This window comes from Melanerpes formicivorus, unplaced genomic scaffold (assembly GCF_026170545.1).
Source record: "Melanerpes formicivorus ecotype bairdi unplaced genomic scaffold, bMelFor1.0.p_v2 SCAF_54, whole genome shotgun sequence".
In the NCBI taxonomy this organism is placed as follows: Eukaryota; Metazoa; Chordata; class Aves; order Piciformes; family Picidae; genus Melanerpes; species Melanerpes formicivorus.
Window position 1 is genome coordinate 3,489,927 of NW_027142406.1, and position 19,335 is coordinate 3,509,261.

Below are 19,335 nucleotides of genomic sequence, written 5' to 3' on the forward strand. Positions count from 1 at the left end.
GGCAACCAGCCTTGAGGACACAGTCTCAAGATGCTCCAGGGGAGGTTTAGGCTGGATGTTAGGAAGAAATTCTTCCCAGAAAGAGTAATTGGCCATTGGGATGTGCTGCCCAGGAAGGTGGTGGAGTCATCATCACTGGAGGTGTTTAAGAGACTGGATGAGGCACTTGGTGCCATGGTTTAGTTGATGAGATGGTGTTGGGTGATAGGTTGGACTCGATGATCTTGAAAGTCTTTTCCAACCTGGTTAATTCTATTCTATTCTATTCTATTCTATTCTATTCCATATTTCTATTCTATTCTATTCTATTCTATTCTATTCTATTCTATTCTATTCTATTCTATTCTATTCTATTCTATTCTATTCTATTCTATTCTATTCTATTCTATTCTATTCTATTCTATTCTAATTCTATTATATTCTAATTCTATTCTAAAATACAGGAGGATGATGACATTTCAGTGTCCTCATTTCACATATCCCTAGTCACACAATCTCTTAAACTGAGTAAAAGTGCCTCCAGCTTATGATAGAGGAAGCTCTGATCTCCAGAATACTAACAGCAGAAAAATTAGGGAGACAAAATACAACCAAGTCCCCTTCCTATTCTCTCCATCATACAGTGGATCTTCACTGACAAATTTTGTCAATCAACTCAGATGCCACTTTTACACCAGCAAGAACAGCATCCAACATCAATCTGAATTGGAAATGGATGGTTAAAAGATCTACAACAGTACTGGGTCTGGTTAGGAATTTCCTTTCACTGAGCTCCATTGGACTGTCCAAAACATTTTGGTTATACTAGAAGTTAGTAGAAGATTTATGTTAAAGAATCCCTTTTAACCTTGAGCACAAGGCATCTTACCCTCAAGAAACAAGAGAGGATCAAAATCCACAAACAAGTGAAGAGGCTGAAAAAGAAACAAAAGGAAAACTCAGAACCACACTGTGAGCAACAGGATCTTTTGATTAAAGTTTTACTTAACCTGTCTTCCCTTATATTTGATTAAGTAAATGTTGGTAATTCTTAGGTGGCAACTGTTCATTGGGATCAGCAGTGAAGCTCATGGTTTTATAGAGCTTTCCAAAGTCAGGACATGACTTTTTAACAAATAGTTGAAGCAGCTGCCTTCTCTCTCGGTGCAAAATGCAGGCCAGTTAGTTTTCTAGTGTGATTCTATGCTTTGAAGAATCAGTAACAGAGAAGAATTTCTTACCAAGAAAGCAGAACCACACAAAATTAATAATAACAGCTTCACCATTCCCTTGAAGCACATTCTGCTGATCTCTATTCCTTATTAGATCTGCAAGGCATACTTTTAATGAAGGAAAATTATCATAATGGGGGGGAAAAAAATGAATATGACAACATACCCTCCTCCCAGTCTGCTGAAGTCTCTCTTTGACTGCAAGGTATAGGCAGTCAGTCCAAGAAATACAGCAGTAGTAAGGATGAAGGCTTGCAAGACAATGGACAAGTCATAGAAGCTCACTGGAAACAGAAAAAGTAAAGTATCACAGTATCACAGTATCACAGTATCACAGAGTATAACTTAGGTTGGAAAGGACCTCGAGGATCATCGAGTCCAACCTATCAACACAGACCCCATGACTAGACCATGGCACCAAGTGCCACGTCCAATCCCCTCTTGAACACCTCCAGGGACAATGACTCAACCATCTCCCTGGGCAGCACATTCCAATGACGAATGACTCGTTTGGTGAAGAACTTCCTCCTCACCTCGAGTCTAAACCTCCCCTGGCACAGCTTGAGACTGTGTCCTATTGTTCTGGTGCTGCTTGCCTGGGAGAAGAGGCCAACCCCTTCCTGGCTACAACCACCTTTCAGGTAGTTGTAGAGAGCAATGAGGTCACCCCTGAGCCTCCTCTTCTCCAGGCTAAACAACCCCAGCTCCCTCAGTCTCTCCTCATAGGGCTTGTGTTCAAGGCCTCTCCCCAGCCTTGTTGCCCTTCTCTGGACACCTTCAAGTGTTTCGATGTCCTTCTTAAACTGAGGAGCCCAGAACTGGACACAGTACTCAAGGGGTGGCCTAACCAAAGCAGAGTACAGGGGCACAATGACTTCCCTGCTCCTGCTGGCCACACTATTCCTAATGCAGGCCAGGATTCTATTGGCCCTCCTGGCCACCTGGGCACACTGCTGGCTCATATTCAGGTGGCTGTCGATCAGCACCCCCAGGTCCCTCTCTGTTTGGGAGCTCTCAGCCACTCTGACCCCAGCCTGTAGCTCTGCATGGGATTGCTGTAGCCAAAGTGCAGCACCTGGCACTTGGACTTGTTGAATGCCATCCCAAAGTGTCATTTAAGGAACACTGTGCTATGGATTTGCTGATTTATCTGTTGAGGAAAGCAAAGTTTAAACACTCAGACAGAAAAAAGAAATATATATGAAATCCTGACTGTGAGCACAGGAAGTAAATGATGCCTGAACTTGCCTTTGCACTTCCAAATCATCATCACAGGATGCACAGGCCCAGCATTAGCTGAGTTACCTCACACCTCTTGCTTCTTAAATGGCAATAACAGATCTACCCTACTCAAAAAAACCAACCACCAACCAACCAAAACCAAACCAGACAAACCCAAAAGCAAACAAAAAAACCCCAAACCCATCACAAAACCAAAAACACCAGCCAAAAAAACAAAAGAGGTGATGATTTTAAGCACAGACATGTGAGACCTGAAGGGAAAAACTATCTGAATCTTTCATGGTAATGAAAAGAGGAGGGGGAAAATAAAAGTCCTCTGTGAAGGCTCATAAAGGTTTAATTAGGAGATAGAAAGAAAAGAGAAATTAGTGGATCTTCTCTTTGTGGATCCTTTTTTGTCCCTCCCTCCTTCCTCCTTAATCTATGCTTTGCCCAAATGACTTTTTGGTTTTCAGGAGATCATAAATGACAATGAAGAGATTTCATCTTGTACTGGGAGCTATAGTACCAGGCTATGCTCTGACTTGTCCATACACTGCCCTATCTCCACCCTGACAATAAAGTGCAGAGCTCTCCTAACTCAAAATCCCTTGGAGGAGACTGAGGGGGAAAATAAGGACCCTTCACTTGCAAATCAGCCTTGCTGAGAGTTGCCTTGTAAGAAGGAATAATGCTAACTGTACCAAAAGAGTGGATGGTACAACTCATTGTTGGTGACATGGGCAGTGACATAGAGTGCACCCTCAGCAGGTTTGCTGATGACACCAAGCTGTGTGGTGCAGCAGACACGCTGGAGGGAAGGGAGGCCATCCAGAGGGAACTTGACAGGCTGCAGAGGAGGGCACAAGCCAACCTCAGGAGGTTCAACAAGACCAAATGCAAGGTCCTGCATCTGGGTGGAGGCAATCCCAAGCACTGATATAGGCTGGGCAGGGACTGGCTTGAGAGTAGCCCTGAAGAAAAGGACCTGAGGGTGCTGGGGGATGAGAAACTCAACATGAGCCAGCAGTGAGCACTTCAAGCCCAGAAAGGCAATCACATCTTGGGCTGCATCAAGAGAGGTATAGCTAGCAGGGCAAGGGAGGTGATTCTCCCCCTCTACTCTGCTTTGGTGAGACCGCACCTGGAGTACTGCCTCCAGTTCTGGAGCCCCTAGTACAGGAAGGATCTGGAGGTGCTGGAAGGTGTCCTGAGAAGGGCCATGAGGATGGTCAGAGGGCTGGAGCTGCTCTGCTATGAGGACAGGCTGAGGGACTTGGGGCTGTTCAGTCTGGAGAAGAGAAGGCTCAACCTGATCTAGTGTGAGGTGTCCCTGCCCATGGCAGGGAGGTTGGAACTGGATGATCCTTGAGGTCCCTTCCAACCCTAACAATTCTATGATTTCTCACTTCAGGACTGCAGAGTTACAGTTCTGCATCAGAGCAGAGTTTTCTTCCTTTATCCCCTGGGTTTTTTTTGCTTTCATTGACATTTTCAAATAGTGGCTTTGTTAGCATTTTAGTCACATCTAGGAATCTCCAACAGGACTTAGTACAAATTTCTTTATGGCATCAGACAGTAGGATGGCTACCATTTACCTGCAAAGGCAACTGTCACTGCTTCCAGTAGAGTCTGCCAAAAGTAAAAACAAAAGATTATGAGAAAAGAAAAAAAACCAACAAACTCACAGAGAGACTTCACATGCAATGAATCCCCTTCTCTAATCTAATCCCCACAGGCATGACACTAGCTTGGCTTGTTAGGTTTTTGTATATGAAAACATGTTTAGTTTTCCAACAAGAAAATGGCAACCATGCTGTCTTACTGTGCTGGAAGACACAATAGCATAGTATCATAGAATCAACCAGGTTGGAAAAGACCACAGAGATCATCAAGTCCAACCCATTACCTAATACCTAACACCTCCTGACAACTAAACTATGGCTCCAAGTGCCACATCCAAGCCTTTTTTGAACACCTCCAGTGATGGTGACTCCACCACCTCCCTGGGCAGCACATTCCAATGGCCAATCTCTCTTTCTGGGAAGAACTTTCTCCTCACCTCCAGCCTAAACTTCCCCTGGTGCAGCTTGAGACTGTGTCCTTTTGTTCTGGTGGTGATTTCTACATAATCCAAGGTTTGGCTTTTGTTAGCCTGCTGACTGTTAGGCCTATACCAATTCAGCCCGTGTCTACAAATTTACAGCAGCAGGCAGGAGAGTGAAGTTTTAGGACAGCTTGGATTGCCCAGTCTGTGTTGAAAATATGCTCAGCATTCAGCATCAAAAAGACAGCAACTGAAGAAATAAATACATACAGCTGGTTGCATTTGAGTCTTGGCTATATATTGCCTATTAAATAAGGTAATAAAATGCCTCTTCCTTTGCTACTGAAGAGTTTCATAGAAATTCACTGATATCAACATAACAATGAGAGCAGACAGATCTATACACAAACACCAAACCCAGCCCCAATGTGCTCAACCTGATCCCAAGGTCCAACACCCTTCCTAAAAAGATGCTGGAGGAAAACTGACACAGAGGCTATCTAGGAACAACCTGTGGATAGAACCTCCAAAAAAAGAGCTGATCTTTTTAAGTGTACAGGCTACCTTTCAAGGAATGCAAGAAACCCCAAATTACTCCCCACCACTTTACTCTAAGGGGTTCATCCCAATGAAAGCTGCTCTTAGGGACTAGTGAAGCGACATAAATACTTACAACTCCAAAAAGCAAGTATAAATTCACAGGATGCTTGTGTCTGAAGAAGATCAGTGCCAGAATGAAAGCCAAAGATCCCAAGCCAGATAGGAAAAGCAAGGCAGGCCTGCAAAGTTCCATACAAACAAATAAGAAGTCATCAAAATGGAAATATCTGGCAGACTGAAAAAAAAAACCCAGTTTTTTATAAACCCAAGTTTGTAAGTGATCACCTAGGTACAGATACTGACTGCTTCATGTATCCAAAGTAAATGTAAAGCAAGTTTTGCAATAGAATGATAACATAACATCACAGATAACCAGTTAAAAACAGTACAGTCCTAAGCAAAGGTTTTTTCATACTGAAGCTAAAGATTGCCCAGGAATACAAAATGGAATAGAATAGAATGGGAATAGAATAGAATAGAACTGAATAGAATAGTGTACAATAGAATAGAAAACCATAGAATAGCATAGGAGGAGAGGAGAAGGAGAAGGAGAAGGAGAAGGAGAAGGAGAAGGAGAAGGAGAAGGAGAAGGAGAAGGAGAAGGAGAAGGAGAAGGAGAAGGAGAAGGAGAAGGAGAAGGAGAAGGAGAAGGAGAAGGAGAAGGAGAAGGAGAAGGAGAAGGAGAAGGAGAAGGAGAAGGAGAAGGAGAAGGAGAAGGAGAAGGAGAAGGAGAAGGAGAAGGAGAAGGAGAAGGAGAAGGAGGAGAAGGAGAAAGAGAAAGGAAGAGAAGAGACCAGGTGGGAAGAGACCTTTGAGATCATCGAGTCCAACCTATCACCCAACACCATCTAAGCAACTAAACCATGGCACCAAGCACCCCGTCCAGACTCTGGATATAAAAAAACCCTGGAGACAAACCTGTATGAAGAGAAATCACCATCTCATCTGTACCAAAATAACAGTATTAGAGTATCTAGCAAAGCTTTTTTCAGTGATGCCCAGTGATAGGACAAGGGGCAATGGGTACAACTAGAACACAGTAGGTTCCACTGAAACATAAGGAGAAAATGCTTTAAGGCTGCCCAGAGGGGTTGTGGAGGCTGTCTGTGGAGGCTTTCAAAACCTGTCTGGATGCATTCCTATGCAATCTGATGGATGCAAACCTGCTTTAGCTCATCTCTGGAGGTCCCTTCCAATCCCTGCCATTCTGTTATTCTGTGATATGTAGTATTTTGCCCATTAAGCATGCCATGGTCAAGGAATTATTTTTGATAAACACCTGAATGCAAGCAAGATGGACACTTAACTGCACCAATGACAATCAGTACTGCTCAGCAAATGCCACAGTAATTAAATCATAGACTCACAGAATCAGTCAGGGTTGGAAGGGACCACAAGGATCATCTAGTTCCAACCCCCCTGCCATGGGCAGGGACACCCCACACTACATCAGCCTGGCCAGAGCCTCAGCCAGCCTGGGCTTAAAACACCTCCAGGGACAGGGCCCCAACCACCTCCCTGGACAACCCATTCCAGGGCTTCACCACTCTCACGGGGAAGAACTTCCTCCTCACATCCAGCCTGAATCTCCCCACCTCCAGCTTCATTCCATTCCAAATCATTCTGGCAGACCTGCAGGTAGAAACTGGACCAAAATCCAAAGCAAAATCACAACAGTTCTAAGCAAGGACTCTTTCAGAGCATCAGATTTAAGTAGCAAATGGTAGTTTTACGACCTCTGTAGTATACACTGTAGCTGAAACAGAAACTTTCATATAGTGTTTGATGCTCTTTTAGTTATTTATTTTATTTGAGCTTTGAAGTGAAAGTAAAAGCAAAGCCTCCACTTGTAGGAAAACAATATCACTAAGGTTGGAAGAGACCTCAAAGATCATGGAGTCCAACCTGTCACCACAGACCTCATAACTAACAGAAACTGGACTCGATGTTCTCCTCCCTTCCCCAGTTCTTTTTCCCTGCCCATTCATCAGTTTTGATTTTGAGACTTGTTGCTTTTTTTCTCTCCAGAAAATCTGAGGGAGAAAAAAAAGCAAGCCCCCAGGATTTTTAGCTGACTAGTTTTCAAGGGGAGGGGGAAACAACAAGCCAAACAACAAAATGAGACTGGGCAGTCAGGGACTGCAGTAAGACAGAGTTCAGCTTTTTGGAGCAGGCACTTACAAAGAGCACTCCAATGAGAGTCTAAAAGTAGATACTTAGACCATGAAGTAAGAAAGGAAGCATAACAGAATCACAGAAATATTAAGGCTGGAATGGACCTCTGAGATCAAGTCCAGCCTATGACCTAACTCCACATCATCAACTAGACCATGTCACTAAGTGCCACACTCCATCTTCCCTTAAACACCTGCAGGCACAGCAACTCCACCACCTCCCTGGGCAGACCATTCCAGTCTCTAATTCCCTTTTCCATGAGGAAGTGCTTCATAGGCTCACAGGATGTTAGGGGTGGGAAGGGACCTCTGGAGATCTTCCAGTCCAACCCCACTGCCAGAGCAGGAGCATAGAATCCAGCACAGGTCACACAGGAACACATCCAGACAGGGCTGGACAGTCTCCAGAGAAGGAGACTCCACAACCTCTCTGGGCAGCCTGCTCCAGGGCTCTGGGACCCTCACAGCCAAGAAGTTCTTCCTCATGTTGAGGTGGAACCTCCTGTGCTGGAGTTTATATCCATTACCCCTTGTCCTATCTCAGGGTGCAACTGAGCAGAGCCTGTCCCTGTCCCTCTTGACCCCCTGCCCTCAGATATTTAGAGACATTGATCAGATCCCCTCTCAGTCTTCTCTTCTCCAGACTAACCAGCTTTCTCACATCCAACCTAAGTGTCAGTAAATGAGATACTCTGCAACCCATGGATAGGTTTGCATAGCATAAACATTAAAATAAGCACTACTAATAAAGTATGAAGTAAAATAAACTTTAATGATAATAGTAAAACAATTACTTTTAACGATGACCCAAGGACCAAAATGTCAAGAGAAGGAAAATTGTTTCCTGATCAGGTTACAAAACTTCCATTGCAGAATTGAAACGCAGGTTATAAAAATGACTAAAAGGACTGAAGTGGTCCAGGGCAGCAAACTACATGAACTAGGCTTCACACACAATAAACAGCTTCATTTCATTTGAGTATTTACCATGCATGAAGAAATGCCTGCATTCCAGGAGTGTACAGAAAAACTGCAGCTGTGACTGTGGTCAGAAGGACTTGAAGGGAAAGAATGCCATAGACTTTCCGTAGAAAAGCTACAAGAAGGAAAATTTGGGGGGGAAAAAAACACTTCTGAGTTACACAACAGTAAATCAGATACAAGCTTTCTATTTACAATAGAATAGAATAGACCAGGTTGGAAGAGACCTTCAAGATCATCGTGTCCAACCTATCATCCAACACCACCTGAACAACTAAACCATGGCACCAAGCAGCCCATCAAGTCTCCTCCTAAACACCTCCAGTGATGGTGACTCCACCACCTCCCTGGGCAGCCCATTCCAATGGGCAATCACTCTCTCTGTGAAGAATTTCTTCCTAACATCCAGCCTCAACCTCTCCTGGTACAGCTTGAGACTGTGTCCTCTTGTTCTGGTGCTGGTTGCCTGGGAGAAGAGACCAAGCCCCACCTGGCTACAACCTCCCTTCAGGTAGTTGTAGAGAGCAATAAGGTCTGCCCTGAGCCTCCTCTTCTCCAGGCTAACCAACCCCAGCTCCCTCAACCTCTCCTCACAGGGCTGTGCTCCAAACCCCTCACCAACTTTGTTGCTCTTCTCTGGACTCGTTCCAGCAAGTCAACCTCCTTCCTAAACTGAGGGGCCCAGAACTGGACACAGGACTCGAGGTGTGGCCTAACCAGTGCAGTGTACAGGGGCACAATGACCTCCCTGCTCCTGCTGGCCACACTCTTCCTGATGCAGGCCAGGATGCCATTGGCCCTCCTGGCTGCCTGGGCACACTGCAGGCTCATGTTCAGCCTACCATCAACCAGTACCCCCAGGTCCCTTTCTGCCTGGCTGCTCTCAGCCACTCTGACCCCAGCCTGTAGCACTGCATGGGGTTGTTGTGGCCAATGTGCAGAACTGGCACTTGGATGTGTTCAATCTCCTGCCCTTGGACTCTGCCCACCTGTCCAGCCTGGGAAGGTCCCTCTCTAAAGCCCCTCTACCCTCCAGCAGATCTACACCTGAATGATAAGGATCATTGGAAACTCTTTGTTCAATGTAAAGCCTAAAGTGGCAAGAAGCCCTTTTTCCTTTACAATTTGACAGGCTGTTGCAGCACAACTACATTTATTCTTGGACTTACTGATTTAAACATTATTTATTTATTTAAGCATTATTTATTGCCCAGGGAGGTGGTGGAAGCCTCATCCCTGGAGGTGTTTGCAGCCAGGCTGGATGTGGCTGTGAGCAACCTGCTGTAGTGTGAGGTGTCCCTGCCCATGGCAGGGGGGCGGGAACTGGCTGATCCTTGAGGTCCCTTCTAACCCTAACAATTCTATGATTCTAGAATAAAAAGACTTCCCCCCTGGACGCTTAAACGATCAAGAACTTTCTAAAGCCACTGGTCTTTCCCTCACCCCTACCCTGGACTAAGTATTAACTCCCTGGCTCGCCACGCCACAGCTCTGCCCAGGAGATGACAATACTGCGCGGAATGCGAGCTCAGCTAAAGGCCACGGGCGATACGGGGTTAAGAGGGAGGGGCTTGCTGGGAGCACCGGGGCGCGACACCCCCTTTGGCCGCCCAGCAAGGGGCGCATCCGGGGCCCTTCCGCAAGGGCTGGGGGAGGCTGGAAGCAGGGGGCACGGGGGAGCGTGGCGGTCTTATCCCCGGTCCATACCCATGCGGATGTGGACGCTGGACGACGCCACGTTGGTGCCGTAGTTGAAGTCATCTTCGATGGAGCTCCGCGGGTAGCGCTCCTCCGCTGCCGCCATCGCAACCGCAGCCGCAGCCGCCCCGCCTCGCAGCAACGGCAGCCGCGCTCCGCGCCGCCGAGCAGGCCCCGCTGTCGAGCCGCCGAGCTCATCGATCGCGGCCCCCCCGCCTGCCCAGCAGGCGCTGCGGCTGCGGCCGCGTCCCGGAAGTGGCGACAGCGGCAGCGGGGGCTGGTGCCTCGCGGCGCGGGGCTGTGCCTGCTCGTGTCGGACTCGCCCGTCCTCCCCTTCTGCTCTTGCGGGGTGGGCAGGGGCTGCAGTGGGAGGGCGGCAGGAGCTGAGGGGAGCGGCGCGGCGTGATGGGTGCCGCGGGTGGCAGGCGGGGGTGGGGGTCGGCGTGGTGCGCCCGAGCTGCAGTGAGCTTGGCGGGGACCAGACACCCGAGTGGCATCGCTTCTACATGCGGGGTGCCCTGCGTAGGGTTGGGCTTCGTTTGCTATGGAGATCTCTCAAGCGTAGTGACAGGTGGAGGTGCTGGAGCCAGGGCAGAGGAGGGCAAGGAAGCTGGGAAGGGCCTGGAGAAGAAATCTGATGAAGAGCAACTGAAGGAGCTGGGGATGGTTAGTGTGAAAGAGAGGATGCTGAGGGGAGACCTCCTGGCTCTCTACAGCTACCTGAAAGGAGGTTGTGGAGAGGTTGGTGCTGATCTCTGCTCCCAGGTCATTAGTGACAGAACAAGAGGGAATGGCCTCAAGCTGCCCCTGGGGAGGTTCAGACTGGGCACTGGGAAACCTTTTTTGAGGGCAAGAATGGTCAGGCATTGGAATGTGCTGCCCAGGGAGGTGGTGGAGTCCCCAAGCCTGGCTGTGTTTGCAGGTGGTTTGGCTGTGGTGCTTGGGGCAGTGGTTCAGGGGTGAGCCTTGCAGAGTAGGGTTCTGGGTTTGACTTGGTGATCCTGAGGCTCTCTTCCACCCTGAATGTTTCTGTGATTCTGTGATTAATTTGCTGTTTTGCCTCCTGCCTTTCTGAATAAGGCCATTGCTGCTTTGTGGTAGAAGTGCTTTGTGGTACTGCTGTGAGAAGAGACCAGCAACAGCCTCTCCACAATGTCCTTTCAGGTAGCTGTAGAGAGCCACAAGGTCTGCCCTCAGCCTCCTCTTTTCCAAGCTAAACAGCCCCAGCTCCTTCAGTTGCTCTTCAAGCACAATCTGCCAGCATTGCTGTAGATGGGAATGGAAGAGTTATTTACATCAGCAATACACCAGAACAAGAGGACACAGTCTCAAGCTGCAGCAGGGGAGGTTTAGGCTAGATGTTAGGAAGAAGTTCTTCATAGAGAGAGTGATTGCCCATTGGAATGTGCTGCCCAGGGAGGTGGTGGAGTCACCATCACTGGAGGTGTTTAGGAAGAGCCTGGATGGGGTGCTTGGTGCCATGGTTTAGTTGATGAGATGGTGTTGGGTGATAGGTTGGACTTGATGATCAAAAAGGTCTGGTTAATTCTATTCTATTCCTATCCTATCCTATCCTATCCTATCCTATCCTATCCTATCCTATCCTATCCTATCCTATCCTATCCTATCCTATCCTATCCTATCCTATCCTATCCTGTCCTATCCTATCCTATCCTATCCTATCCTACTGAGCAAGCCTGAGGTTTTCAAGCTGAAAGAGAGCATCATCCTTACTTCCAGGCACTGGCAGAATGCTCTGTGCAGTGAGCAGCGCTTTGGAGTGACTGTACTGAACCAAGGCTTAAATACACCATGCCTGGCTGAGTTCTTTCAGTGTCTTTGCAGTTTCCCATTCCTCACTTGGGCAAGTGTGCCTTATAAAATGCTAAATGTGCCCTTTTTTGTATTTGATGTTTCCATAAACATGCCTCCATCACACTACTTCGATTTGAAACCACTGCAGTCCCACTGTGACTTGCTTAGGACTGGCTAGATGCTTCCACTCTCTGTGAGTGTGTGCAGGGGTGAAAGAGCTTTCTGGTCTCCAGATCCTGCTTTGGACTTCTTTATGGGGAGAGGAAGCTTGCTGTCACTAGAACCTTGGCTAAGGCCCACAAACTCCTCTGTGTCTCTTGTCTGTGTTACACATAATTGGTGGCTTTGCTGGAAAAACTCCCCTCTGGTGCTCAGAGGTACTTGGGAAAGGTCCTTGGAGGATTGCCAGGATTCTGCTTCTTTCCAGAGGTTTGGTTTTGAGTCATTGTGCTGGAGCTTCTTCATTTGCTGCAGCTTTGAGCAGTGTTCCTGGAGTGACCCCTCTCAGCATTGCTGTTATTGAGGCAGGACTACATGGGCTCAGAGGTCTGTGACCTCTGCATGGCTCTGGGCAAATGCATGAGGCACAACTGCTGTAACACTGCTGGAGCATGTGTGTGTGTGTGGGGTGGTTCCAGGAGTGCATAGTCACACATGAAGCCCCATGGCTGCCTGCCAGCCCTTCAGCAAGGAGGTAATATCCAGGCAGTTTGCGTTTGGAACAACACTGCACGCAAAGTTCAGACACAACGTGACGTGAGAAAACAGAGGAGAGAACTTTGGTTATACAGGTGCACCCACAAGGCTGTTAACCATCTATTTATCCTTGGGTGAGCTTTGTTATCTTCATTTCAAAATAGCTGTGCCAGAGGGATCATTTCATTGGGTGACCCTGAGGCATCTTAAGAAGTGTGAGTTACTGTGAAACTGTCCTTCAAGGTTTGCTGTAAGAATAAACCTTTATTTAGAATAAACCAAACCAGCTTGGAAGAGACCTTCAAGATCATCGTGTCCAACCCATCAACCAATCCAACCCACCCAAACAACTAACCCATGGCACCAAGCACCCCATCTAGTCTCCTCCTGAGCACCTCCAATGATGGTGACTCCACCACCTCCCCAGGCAGCCCATTCCAATGGGCAATCACTCTCTCTGTATAGAACTTCTGCCTAACATCCAACCTGAACCTCCCCTGGTGCAGCCTGAGACTGTGTCCTCTTGTTCTGGTACTGGCTGCCTGGGAGAAGAGACCATCATCCGCCTGTCTACAACCTCCCTTCAGGTAGTTGTAGAGAGCAATAAGGTCACCCCTGAGTCTCCTCCAGGCTGAGCAACCCCAGCTCCCTCAGCCTCTCCTCACAGGGCTGTGTTCCAAACCCCTCACCAACATTGTTGCCCTTCTCTGGGCTCGTTCCAGCAAGTCAACCTCCTTCCTAAACTGAGGAGCCCAGAACTGGACACAGGACTCAAGGTGTGGCCTAACCAGTGCAGTGTCCAGGGGCAGAATGACCTCCCTGCTCCTGCTGGCCACACTCTTCCTGATGCAGGCCAGGATGCCATTGGCTCTCTTGGCTGCCTGGGCACACTGCAGGCTCATGTTCAGCCTGCCATCGACCAGCACCCCCAGGTCCCTCTCTGTTTGGCAGCTCTCCAGCCACTCTGTCCCCAGCCTGTAGCTCTGCATGGGGTTGCTGTGGCCAATGTGCAGAACCTGGCACTTGGATGTGTTCAGTCTCATGTTGTTGGATTCTGCCCATCTGTCCAGCCTGTCGAGGTCCCTCTGCAGAGCCTCTCTACCCTCCAGCAGATCAACTCCTGCCCCCAGCTTGCTATCATCAGCAAATTTACTGAGATGGACTCAATGCCCTCATCCAGATCATCAATAAAGATGTTAAAGAGCACAGGGCCCAGCACTGATCCCTGGGGCACACCACTGGTGCCTGGCTGCCGGCTGGATGTGGCACCATTCACCACCACTCTCTGGGCTCAACCTCCAGCCAGTTCAGACAATCTCATCATCACAGCACCAGAACAAGAGGACACAGTCTCAAGCTGTGCCAGGGGAAGTTTAGGCTGGAGGTGAGGAGAAAGTTCTTCCCAGAAAGATTTATATGCCATTGGAATGTGCTGCCCAGGGAGGTGGTGGAGTCACCATCCTTGGAGGTGCTCAAGAAAGGATTGGACGTGGCACTTGAAGCCATAGTTTAGTAGTCATGAGGTGTTGGGTGATAGGTTGGACTTGATGATCTCTGAGATCTTTTAGAATAGAATAGAATAGAATAGAATAGAATAGAATAGAATAGAATAGAATAGAATAGAATAGAATAGAATAGAATAGAATAGAATAGAATAGACCAGGTTGGAAGAGACCTTCAAGATCATCGTGTCCAACCTATCATCCAACACCACCTAATCAACTAACCCATGGCACCAAGCACCCTGTCAAGTCTCCTCCTGAACACCTCCAGTGACGGCGACTCCACCACCTCCCTGGGCAGCCCATTCCAATGGGCAATCACTCTCTCTGTGTAAAACTTCCTCCTGACCTCCAGCCTGAACTTCCCCTGGCGCAGCCTGAGACTGTGTCCTCTTGTTCTGGTGCTGGCTGCCTGGGAGAAGAGGCCAACCTCTGCCTGTTTACAACCCCCCTTCAGGTAGTTGTAGAGAGCAATAAGGTCACCCCTGAGTCTCCTCCTCTCCAAGCTAAGCAGCCCCAGCTCCCTCAGTCTCTCCTCATAGGGCTTGTGTTCCAACCTTATTGATTCTATGATTCTATGATTACAGAGTTCTTCCAAATAATATTTCAAAAGTAAATAGCTGCAAAAAATGTCTCACAGGGCAGGCAAAGAACAAACTCGGGGACTGATGTGGAACATCTTCCTTATGAGTAGAGCCTGGAAGGGTAGCTCCTTATCTAGCACCTTGAGATGTGGAGGTGCTGGAGCCAGGGCAGAGGAGGGCAAGGAAGCTGTGAGGGGGCTGGAGAAGAAATCTGATGAAGAGCAACTGAAGGAGCTGGGGATGGTTAGTGTGAAAGAGAGGAGGCTGAGGGGAGACCTCCTGGCTCTCTACAGCTACCTGCAAGGAGGTTGTGGAGAGGTTGGTGCTGGTCTCTTCTCCCAGGTCATTAGTGACAGAACAAGAGGGAATGGCCTCAAGCTGCCACTGGGGAGGTTCAGACTGGACATTAGGAAAGCTTTTCTCAGGGGAAGAGTGGTCAGGCATTGGAATGTGCTGCCCAGGGAGGTGGTGGAGTCCCCAAGGCTGGCTGTGTTTGCAGGTGGTTTGGCTGTGGTGCTTGGGGCTGTGGTTCAGGGCTGAGCCTTGCAGAGTAGGGTTCTGGGTTGGCCTTGGTGACCCTGAGGCTCTTTTCCAAGCTGAATGTTTCTGTGGTTCTGTGAAATGCAGCAGAGTCTGCAGAAACCTCCCCAGGTATTCTGCAGCTTTGTTTTTTGAAGGGATGTGTAGAAGCAGAGCTTCAGACACAGAGGCATTCTCAGGGGAGACCAGTTCCAGCAGTGGTTATGATGCTCTGGCTCCTTGCAGGCCAGAGCTTTCCAGAGGGCCAATTTGCAACACACACATTTTTTGTTTTAAAACTCATGTTTTTAATTGGCTGCCCTGAATTTTGTAGGAGGAATTAATACACTAAGGTAAAGCTACAAAATTCTAGTGATCTACTGAGGGGAAAAAAAAAAAAAAGGACAGAATTCAGTTCTTTCTTTTTCTCTTAGAAAGCAATTAGTGTAGTGTGCATCCCTGAATCTCATGGCTAAGGTAGCAAATGCTGCAGTGTGCTTTGATGGACACTTTGTAGCAGCAGCAGCAGCAGCAATGTGGGAAAAGTTGCTTTTTTGGGTCGACCCCCTGTACAATTTGTAATTCACACTGAAATTCTTTCTCCAAATAGGTTGATGCTGGAAATACAGCTTGAGGAGCTCACATGCCTGCCTGAAATTTATGCCTCCCCTGATGGCAATAAATCACAGAATTCATGTGAAGTGCCTTCAGGTTCTCAGAACAAAAATGTAGAGGTTTTTTTTTCCTTCATGGGGTTCCTGTCACATTCACAAGGTCACAGGATGTTAGGGGTGGGAAGGGACCTCTGTCATCGAGTCCAAACCCCTTGCCTGAGCAGGAGCATAGAATCCAGCACAGGTCACACAGGAACACATCCAGACAGGGCTGGAAAGTCTCCAGAGAAGGAGACTCCACAACCTCTCTGGGCAGCCTCTTCCAGGGCTCTGTCACCCTCACAGCCAAGAAGTTCCTCCTCATGTTGACGTGGAACCTCCTGTGCTCCATTGCTCCTTGTTCTATCACAGGGTGCAACAGAGCAGAGGCTGTCCCCCTCCCTCTTGACCCTCAGCCCTTAGGTATTTATAGACAATGATCAGATCCCCTCTCAGTCTTCTCTCCAGACTAGACAGGCCCAGGCTTCTCAGCCTAATAGCAGTGCTGCAGTCCCTTCATCATCCTTGTAGCCCATCCTTGGACTCTCTCCAGCAGATCCCTGTCCCTCTTGAACTGGGGAGCCCAGCACTGGATGCAATGTTCCAGGTGGGGCCTCAGTAGGGCAGAGTAGAGGGGGAGGAGAACCTCCCTGGCTCTGCTGGACACACTCCTCTCAATGCACCCCAGGATCCCCTTGGCCTTCTTGGCCACCAGGGCACATTGCTGTCCCATGCAGAACTTGTTGTCCACCAGGACTCCCAGGTCCTTCTCCACAGGGCTGCTCTCCAGCAGATCACCTCCTAACCTGTCCTGGTGCAGTTAATTCTTCCTTCCCAGGTGCAGGACTCTGCACTTACCCTAGTTGAATCTCATTAGGTTGCTCTCTGCCCAACTCTCAGTCTGTGATGTTTGTGACTTCTACACAGAATTGAAAGCAAATATGAAACGGTTGCATTGTTGTGACTGTGTGGATGATTTGATTCATCAACCATCTAGCCATATGTAGATACCATGTATGGGGTCACTGATGGTGTTTCTATATACACACTAACTTCAGCACCGTTGTGTCATGGCTCTGTGAAGCTGTAGTTTCATCTCTTGCTTTGCATCAGCCTGAGCACTGGGTGTGCACCGCTGGGTGTGCACCACTGGGTTTACCATCCCACTGACACCACTCTCTTGAAACAACTACCTTAATTAGTCAAAATTAACACTGGGACTGTGGTTTTTTTTTCTGGGACAGAAGAGTCTTATGTGAAAAGGTCTTGATTAACAAAACCTCAATCAGGTTTCTGACCATAGACAAAGTGGCTTCATGTATCAAATCATCTGTTGCTTTCAAACGTGAATTTCTTTACAGTGATGTTAAGAAATGACTCTTCAAATAGCAAAAAAATATCATAGAATTGTCAGGGTTGGAAGGGACCTCAAGGATCATCCCAGTTCCAACCCCACTGCCACAGGCAGGGACTCCTCACACTAGATCAGGCTGGCCAGAGCCACATCCAGCCTGGCCTTAAAACCTCCAGGGATGAGGCTTCCACCACCTCCCTGGGCAACCTGTGCCAGTGTCTCACTACCCTCATGGGGAACAACTTCTTCCCAACATCCAATCTGAATCTACCCATTTCTAGTTTTGTTCCATTCCCCCCCAGTCCTATCACTCCCTGACACCCTCAAAAGTCCCTCCCCAGCTTTCTTGTGGCCCCCTTCAGACACTGGAAGGCCACAATGAGGTCTCCTCAGAGCCTTCTCTTCTCCAGACTGAACAACCCCAACTCCCTCAGTCTGTTCTCATAGCAGAGCAGCTCCAGCCCTCTGATCATCCTCGTGGCCCTTCTCTGGACACCTTCCAGCACCTCCAGATCCCTCTTGTAATAGGGGCTCCAGAGCTGGAGGCAGTACTCCAGGTGGGGTCTCCCCAGAGCTGAGCAGAGCGGGAGAATCACCTCCCTTGCCCTGCTGGCCACACTTCTCCTGATGCAGCCCAGGATCTGATTGGCTTTGTGGGCTGCAAGTGCTCATTGAGAGCTCCTGTTGAGCTTCTCCTCCCCCAGCACCCCCAAGTCTCTCTCCTCAGGGCTGCTTTCCAGCCACTCCCTGCCCAGCCTTGATTTGTGCCTGGGATTGCCTCCACCCAGATGCAGGACCCTGCACTTGGTCTTGTTGAACCTCCTGAGGTTGGCTTGTGCCCACCTCTCCAGCCTGTCCAGGTCCCTCTGGATGGCCTCCCTTCCCTCCAGCTGTCTGCTGCACCACACAGCTTGGTGTCATCAGCAAACTTGCTGAGGGTGCACTCAATGCCACTGTCCATGGCACCCACAAAGATGTTGAACAAGCCTGGTCCCAGGACTGATCCCTGAGGGACTCTGCTTGTCCCTGGCCTCCTCTGGGACATGGAGCCATTGACAGCCACTCTTTTTATTGGATGTAAGTGAGCTAAATGACTCAGAGTTTCCCCTTTCTGATAGAGGAATTGCATCCTACATTAGCAAGTTTTAAGAACATCTGTGCACTGTAGCTCCCATACACATTTCCTGGCTAATACGTAGGCCGAAATGGATGAAGAAAACAGTGGAAACTCTTCCATTCTGAAACTGAAGCTTTGCAGTTGTGAGCTGATTTTTATGTTTCAGCTTTTCCTTTTCACATCAGCTTCTTGCCAAGCTGCATGTAAACCTCCTTTGTCTAGAAAATGCAAGCTTTTCAAGAGTAAAGTACTGCCGGGGTGAGCTGAAACCGGTCTTTAACAGTGCTATTCCCCTGGCAAAATGCCTACGGCAGTGGTTAATGACTGGAATTTATGTCACACAACACATCATAATTTGTTAGAAGGAACTGGATTCAGTCACAGCACAGGCATTTTTCTCTTCCTGTCATTATGGTTTGTGAGGACTTACTTATTTCCTGCAGTGTCAGCCCGTGTGAAGAAGAGGATGATAAAATTTCTGCATAATTTTTTCTGAGAATACATTTATCCTCCAGATGACCTTTGGAGTAAATTTGAACTATTAGATTTTTCCCACGTATTTATAGCTCTGGCTGTGCTGCTTTGCCAGCAAAATCTTGCAGGGCTTTAGCCACCAAATGTTTATTTATGGTCGGAAACGACCGACAGTCTGCGCTCGGAACACTACAGAGAAAGCTCAGAGCCGTTGCATTTGAAGTTAAGCTTCCTCTTACAGTCTTACTTTCCCTGTGTTGTCACCAGCCAGTGTGACATTCAAATTCACAGCACATTTAATTCAGGTGACTCTTTACTTCCTTTTAATGAGCCAGCAGTGTGCCCAGGTGGCTAAGAAGGCCAATGGCATCCTGGCCTGCATCAGGAACAGTGTGGCCAGCAGGAGCAGGGAGGGCATTCTGCCCTGGACTCAGCACTGGTTAGGCCACACCTTGAGTCCTGTGTCCAGTCCTGGGCTCCTCTATTTAAGAAGGACATTGAGATACTTGAATGTGTCCAGAGAAGGACAACAAAGCTGGGGAGGGGTCTGGAGCACAGCCCTGTGAGGAGAGGCTGAGGGAGCTGGGGTTGCTTAGCCTGGAGAAGAGGAGGCTCAGGGGAGACCTTCTTGCTCTCTACAACTCCCTGAAAGGAGGTTGTAGCCAGGTGGGGGTTGGTCTCTTCTCGCA

At 48.3% G+C, this 19,335-nt stretch overlaps 1 protein-coding gene across 1 annotated transcript in view; it reads right to left on the reverse strand.

Moving 5' to 3' along the window:
• Positions 1-10,085, reverse strand: part of TMBIM4 (transmembrane BAX inhibitor motif containing 4) — an 11,660-nt gene extending 1,575 nt beyond the window's left edge. The window contains exons 1-6 of the mRNA XM_068160943.1: positions 9,942-10,085; positions 8,241-8,349; positions 5,153-5,258; positions 4,031-4,064; positions 1,378-1,495; positions 869-914 (exon numbers count right to left, since the gene is read on the reverse strand). Coding sequence (XP_068017044.1) covers positions 869-914; positions 1,378-1,495; positions 4,031-4,064; positions 5,153-5,258; positions 8,241-8,349; positions 9,942-10,038 — 510 coding nt within the window. The 5' untranslated portion in view covers positions 10,039-10,085. The remainder of the gene's footprint in view (positions 1-868; positions 915-1,377; positions 1,496-4,030; positions 4,065-5,152; positions 5,259-8,240; positions 8,350-9,941) is intronic.
• Between the last annotated feature and the right edge of the window lie 9,250 nt (positions 10,086-19,335).